The 7,494-nt window shown below is 36.4% G+C and overlaps 1 protein-coding gene across 2 annotated transcripts in view; it reads left to right on the forward strand.

Annotated features, from left to right (window-relative positions):
- Nucleotides 1–6,145, forward strand: part of brap (BRCA1 associated protein) — a 35,920-nt gene extending 29,775 nt beyond the window's left edge. For both annotated transcript variants that reach the window (XM_015376838.1, XM_015376839.1), the window contains exon 13: nucleotides 5,177–6,145. In XM_015376838.1, coding sequence (XP_015232324.1) covers nucleotides 5,177–5,406 — 230 coding nt within the window. In that variant the 3' untranslated portion in view covers nucleotides 5,407–6,145. The remainder of the gene's footprint in view (nucleotides 1–5,176) is intronic.
- The last annotated feature ends 1,349 nt before the right edge of the window (nucleotides 6,146–7,494 follow it).

Raw genomic sequence — 7,494 nt, forward strand, 5'->3', positions numbered from 1 at the left:
TTCACTCGTGTAAAGTCGTGCACCAGTCGGGAGAATTCAGAAATGCAACAGTTGGAACAGCCGCTTCCCTACGACTTTAAGAGGAAGAAAAGCTCATTAGACATCCTTTATGTTTTAAATTAGTTACAAAGTTATTCTTTAAAACCTGGATTGATAAATAATATATAAACTCATGAGAACCAAGTGTTTTTTTTTTGTTTTGTTTTTTTTAATAAGCAGAAAATGACCCATATTTAACCTAAGCTGATCTATTTAGGGTTAAAAAAAAGCACAACTCGGTCGTTTCTCACACTCCGCACTCTATTTCCTTAATGTCGGCAAAATATCGGATGTTGAGGTGAAACTGATACTTTCTGTTACTGTCTGAAAATCCCCAACTGTTAATTATCAAAACTTTGCTTTTTTACAATCAGTAAATTCAGAGGTTTTTATTGTTTCATGGCTATTTTTTGGTGTTTTTTAGTAAATCGAGATTAAAATATTGAAGGTGTCTTTGGATCCTTTAACAGCTGACAGTGTTAGTTATGAAAAAACATGAGAATGAGTAAAAATATAAAAGAACTGCAATCTGTGATGTGCTATTAGTGCACACCTAGTATCTGTTAATTACTGGAAGCTGCAATGTCGATACCATTTTAGATACAAAGAAAAAGTTGTCAGGAAACTCCTCAAATAAAATGCTGTCCTTTCTTTTTTTATTTTATTTTGTGGACCGTGGGAGATGCTCTTTCTGTCTTACCTCTCATCAGCCATGATAAAGCCCTGTATGTGAGATAAATGAGTTAATATTGGTACAGGCTAATCGTATGAAAGTAGGTTATGGTTTCTAATCACTCATTTAAACCACAAAGGTTTGAGCTAAATCACAAAAAAAGAAAAACTGTTTTTTGTTTTTCTTCTTCCTCCTTTGCGGAGGAATCCAGTTATTGCATGAGCAGTATGAGCGTCACGTTAGCGTCTTTCTGATTGCAGAAAGGTTACATGTTGCAACTGACCCTGATCTCCCTACTTTGGCTCATGTCATTTCATTTTTTTTTTTTTTATGGTTTATTTAATTTAAAAATATCAGATTAAGAGGTGACTTTAAGTTGAGTTCCTGTGGATCTTCCGTGACATTTCTTTGTTCAACATTTTAACGCTGACTGGTAATATTAACCACGGAGGGTTGATTTTACATTTGGCTGTATAAACATTTCCTTCCTAGATCTGCCAGCGTTGGCCGTTACTTCCTGATCTTAGGGGCTGCTTATCAAACCAGGAAGCAGCTAAAATCTCCCCGCTGAGCAACATCACACGTATGGGTAGACTTTCCCACTTTAGACGAATCACTTACCGTCAGCGGGGTGGGGGTGGGGGGTCGGGGGGAGGCCCTGTAGAGAAACTTAGCATCATTTTCCGGTTGTTTTTGACCATAGGGAAGGAAAACTGCAGCTCTGTGATGAATGAACATCAGCTTCTCTGATTGTGGCGTTTGGATGTTTAGGCTGGTTTGTAGATCAGTTCTCTGAGGGTTTTCTCTGATCCTGCCCTGTTCTGCTGTTTATAACACTGAGCTAGTGCTCCTCAGTCTTATTTAGTTACCATAGTAACGATGCGTGTAGGGTTGCCAACTCCCTGGAAAAAAACAAAAAAGGGGTCACCTCATGTGCGTTCCTGCTGACCCGATTGCCTTTGCCCCTCCTGGCGTGGTGATTTTATTTTAGCCTCCCTTTGTGTGAAATTATTTTTTAACTATTTGACTCAAATCTGCATATTTGTGAGTGACATGAACACAAGGAAAACAAAATATCCTGCATTCACTTTAATACAAAATAACAAACTTTGCTGAATAAAATAAGCATCTTAAACATAAGCCTGTCCTGCTTAACTTCAAACTGTAAAAATGAATATAAAACAATAAATAAAAGGTGCAAATTTTTGGTGCAACAGAAAACTTGTGCAAACGTCTAAACATATTTGTGCCTTAAATGCAATGACTGTGGTACGGAAGAGGATTAGGGCCAGTAAAAAAAAAAAAAACTTAACTGATTTTGTAATTTTATTTCAGTTTAACATGGGAAAAAAGTCAGTATTCTGAATTTTTTCTCAGAATTCTGACTTTTTTATAGTCAAAATTCTGTCAGAATTCTGAGAAAAAATTCAGAATTCTGACTTTTTTCCTATGTTAAACTGAAATACAATTAAAAAATCAGTTAATTTTTTTTTTTTTACCACTCGCCCTAATCCTCTTCCGTACTGTAGGCTACATTTGTAAAACAGAAAAAAAAAGTAATTAGCTCAATGACACATTATGTGGTGATAACCTACTTTTTCCACTTGTATTTCCTCTGAGCTCTTGCAGCATTTAAATGACTCGGCTCGTCCCCTGTCACTACCCGATCCGTCCTGGAAGCACGATCCATCCTGCGCATGCGCGAACGGATCTGGGTGTCTATAAATAATGTAATTATGGTACTAAAATTACTTATTTCTATCCGTAACTCACTAAAGAATGCTGATACACATCTTTAAAAGTGTTTTATGAATTTTGTGAGACAATTTTTATGCTTTTTACATTTTCTTCTTAAACTGCTTCTCTGACGTCATCATGATGCTCAGATCAGTCCGCAAAATATGATTAAACTATGTTTATCTGCATTTTAGTTGTTTCTTTCTTTAGATTACGCACTATAGAACATAAGTTTAAACGAAACAAAAACATAAAACTCAAGACTAGATTTATGTTTTAATCCAAAGCCGAAAAAGTTAGCTCTCTGAAGTAGCGTAGGATCCCATTTCCGGTGCAGATCGGGCACAGAGTGATAAAGCAGAAAGGATTTTAAGGCATTTATTTTCTCAGGAAATACATTATTAACCTTTAACACATTATATTTTAGTACGTTTACTATTTTTGGGGAGGGAAAACGTCATTTAGGTATTTTTAACAAAATAAAATCGAGGACGACCCGGATGTATGCGCAGGGTGGATGTGCATGGTGCTTCCGGGATGGATCAGTAGTGACATCCCCCATACTGCTCTGTTGTCTCCCGCTATCTTCTCCGTGAGCAACACTTGCCTCGACCAATGGGATGAGGGGATTCTGGATCTTTACATATATGTTGTCAGCTCATTGGTCACAACGCAGGACAGGGCCCGGGAGCAAGTTCACCGTAAGTTTTGTATGTAACGTGCCCTTGTTCTTCATTTTCCATTAGCGTTTTACTGACTATTTTTTTACTCTCACAGTAATACGGGACAAGGTGTTTTCCGTTTCCACTAAAAACGGGGCAGGTTACTTCTATTTCTAAATACGGAACAATTGCGTTTTTCGAGGGACGGTTGGCAACCCTAGATGTGAGATCTTAGTTTTTTTCTAATTTGATGAAAAAACAAAAACAAATCTCAGTTTAGAAAAAAGAAAAAGATAAATTCCACAGTCATGAAGCTCTAGAAATAGTCCTATCCCAAAGGATTGGTATATGCTTTCCCATTGAGAACTGTTGGCAGGTGTTGAACATACTTCTCATGAAGCCACATATCTGTTGAGAAAAATGTTTTAGTCAAAAAGTTTAAAGGCTGTAACGTCACCTAAACTTTTTTGGGGAATTAATGGAAAGCAAACCCTTACGGCAATTTATTGCGATATCAGAAAACATATCGTTGTCCAAACCAATCTATATAAGAATGTGTAAAGGTGCTGATTTATTACCTCACTAATACAATCCTTTTTAGTATTTATTTCTGTAAATCAACATACTTTACAGAATTAAATACCTAAAAATATCAGCCTGTTCATTTATAGAACATGTTGGAGTTACTGAGAAAGAAGATTCTTTGTCCTTTTCCTTCTAAATAGCTTTGTACTCTTGTTTTTTCTTTCTTTCTAGAATTTATGCATCTTGGTTATAAAATCCCATTTTGGTTCTTCTGTTTCTTAACACTCTTCAGTGTAGATGTTTTAAGGTGAAGTTGCGTCTGTGCTCGGTTTTGTTCAGTTATCCTTTCTGATTGGCTAGGAACTGTTCAGGGCCCGTTATGTTCACCAGCCAATCTGATACCAAACAAATTCTGTTTCTTAAAGTTTAAATCAGGGTCGGAAAGTTCTTTCAGATGGCGTTTTTTATTTATTTATTTTTTTTAGGATTTTTCCTTTTTTCTGGTCTTAGGAAACAGTTTACTCCAGGCTCTTTTCTCTCTTCAAATTTACTGGAAAGTTTTGTTTCTTTTGGTGAATATTTTGCCTTCAGCAGACCCAAATCCAGTAATAACCTACTAAAGGACAATATATTAATATTTTTAAAGATATATTAATATTTTATTTTCTCTAGTCCTGTAATATAACCTAATTATTTCCATGTCAGGACTGCTGAGAGAAAAAATAATATTTTTATTTAACCAGGAAAAAATCCCATTGGGATAAAAAAAACTATTTTTCAAGGGAGTCCTGGCCAAGAGGCAGCAAAGTTACATATTAAACAGAGATACATTAAATTAAATGACAAGCACTTAAAAAACATACCAAGTAAAACAATTACAGATTCAATCACAAATTATTTCACTTTCAACTTAAAAGCATTTCATGATAAAAACTTAGTCAACTTCCATTTTTTTGTGTAAAAAATTCCACGCATAAGGAGCTGCATAGCTAAAGGTTTCTTCCCTATATCTGTGAGGGCAAAGGAACAGTGAGCAACAGCTGATTCATTGGATCTCAGGGCAGAAGAAGCCATGCTTTTCTATGTAAGTGAGATATAAATGTAATAGGGCAGTAATCAAAGAAGGACCTTATAAATAAGTGTACCGATGACACAGCATTTTCATAGTACGGGCCACAGTGGTGTCAACAGAAGGTGAAGGGTTTTATCACCTATTTATTTTTTGTTTGCCATTTTTGTAATAGATTCAGAATTTAGAGTCATGTACTTTGCAAGTTTTGTGCCCAGTAGTTACTCAAGCATCTAGAATTGTATTACATGCACTTCATGAATTATTAAAAGTATTAAATGTTCATTACATACATTCTCATAAAGGTTTCTCCTTATGTAGCCTGGTGGTTATAGTGAGTTGACTTTCCACTTCTCCAAAATATGATCTATTACCAGGACTTTCTTCCACTTACGTATCTGGAAGAAACTGGACAAAAATAAAAACTACATAGTTTTCTACAGTTTTTAATCTTTTTTTTATCTGCTGCAGCGGACCGAAAGGACGTGGTAATAACCGAGCTCCAGGAGCAGCTCAGAGACGTGATGTTCTATCTGCAGACGCAGCAGAAGATCGAACAGCTGTCCTCCGAAGCTCGCAGCGAAATCCAAGACGGGCAGATCAACATCCCGGCCGGCCAGGCGGACGGCGCCCTGGGATCTGATGGAGCGGGCCCCTCCTCGGGTCGGGCCAGGAGAGGCCGCGGCAGGAAGAGGAAGTAGGCAGGGGCCCAAACCTGCAGGGAAATTTTCCAAACCATGACTGCGAGTCATTGTGACTGTATTTTATGGCTTTGGGGCTTTTGACTCCTGAGGATGACGGAGCAGCAGAAACGTTTTCAGCTAAATATTTGACCTTTAAGTAGCCTTCAGAGGGAAACCAAACATCTGTGATTTTATTTGATGATTCCATGTCGTAGTAAGGCTACCTTGGTTACAAAGTATCTTCACTATACAAGTTCAGAAGTTCAGTAAAATTCATTGTACATTTTTTTTTGTATCAAAGCCGGTCAGATAAAGTCCTCTGAAGTCTAAAAAAAATGAACAACTTCTCTAGAGATTCAACAAAAGTTGATGAATTTTGCCTTTCTTTTTTTTTTAGACTATATTTATTTATTGCTCCTTAAGTTTTAGTAACTTTTTCTGTCGACTCTCTTCTGGAAGGTTGTGAAATTTAGACAGAAAAACTGTTTTCTCACAGCAGAATAATTTTAGTGCAGCGTTTCCTAGAATCAGGTGTTTTGGAGATATTTTTTTTTTTATACCATGCAGTTTCATATTGGTATATTCAGAATATTCATTTATCAGCTGACCAGACATCCGCTACATGTTTGGCTCAGGGTTATTTTAACTCCCCTGACTTAGAGCAATTCACCTCTGTTGTTTTTAATTTCTACATCAAACTCTACATTTTTTTGTAAATATAAAAGACATGTTTGTTTTGGTTTTTTTCATTCTGCCCGGCGACACCATTGTTAGCACTTTTAGTTTGTCATTTAAAAAAATCCCCACAGTTCCTGTTTGAATATGACCCTGCAGTGGGAAAAGTATCAGGAAGTAGACGAAACACCAAACAGGAGAAAACGGCATCATCTCCTGTTTCTGTATCAACTGTACAAAGAAAACATAAGTTATTTTGAATTATTATCTATGAAGCATTATTTTGGTTATGATTTGTATTTGAATCTTAAATACAAATATTTTTGCTCTTTGAAGTTTTTGTTTTGTTCCATCTTAAAAAAAAAAGGAAGCAAACTTACCCTCACCTGAACCAAAGCTCAGTCTGCTGCTGTTTTGCAGAAATCTTTTAAGTCGGTCACTTTTTCTAAAGCACATTTCAAGTCATTTAATGTAATCTCATTCGGATAAATGTCCAGACTTTGACTAGGCCACACAAAACCCCTCCTTCTGTTGTTTCCCTTTTATCTTTGCTGTAGTTACAGCTGGACTTACTGTTGTGTTTTGGATTAACGTCCTGCTGCAGAACCCCAATTGTGACAAACCGATGGCCAGACATTCATGTTTTACAATGATTGTGTCAAATCATCCCAAAAGTAACCGCATAACACATTAAAACTTCAGAATTTACTCGAATCTGCTTTCTTTCACCATGTTTACAAGTTTGCATTGCTGGAAAATCTGTTTTCTGAATGATGCTGCATTCAATTGGAATCGGAAACCCTGGAAGGTATTACGGAATATAATAGTGAAGTCATCAGCATATCAGCTGATGCCATTTATTTTCATTTATGTCAAGATAACAGCATTTTTCCCATATCTACTTAAAAGGTTTTTTATTAAAGAGTTTGCATGAACTGCTGAAGAGTTTTAGAAATTTTGATTAATTGGCAAAAAAAAAAAAAATCGATCTGTTGGCTGTAAAAAAAACCCTAAAGCTGCTGTCGCCTTTATTCATATTTTGCCATATGTTGGTGTATTCTAACACCTGTTTTAAATAGGAGAAAACATGATGAAATAAAATGTATTTTGAAAAAGCTGACTCATGTTCAAAGTATGTTTACTGATTTAGTTTAGTTGCTCAATTGCAACTAAATGGAGACTAGTGCATCCTAAGGACAAAATGCCCAAACCTAAGATGAGCGGAGCGGTTTATGCAGATTGATGCAGTGAGGAAAGCTCTGATCTTCATATTGGAGAAACCAAACAACCTCTCCACAGACGCATGGCTTAACACAGAAGATCGACCTCTTCGGGACAAGACTGTGGTACAGCTACACCTTATGGACAGAAGACTTTCTTCTTAGGACCAGAATGTTCACAGTTTGGACAAAGAAGACAGGTGGTTTGAAA

The sequence above is a fragment of the Cyprinodon variegatus genome, unplaced genomic scaffold, assembly GCF_000732505.1.
Source record: "Cyprinodon variegatus isolate N-32 unplaced genomic scaffold, C_variegatus-1.0 Scaffold142, whole genome shotgun sequence".
Taxonomy (NCBI): domain Eukaryota; kingdom Metazoa; phylum Chordata; class Actinopteri; order Cyprinodontiformes; family Cyprinodontidae; genus Cyprinodon; species Cyprinodon variegatus.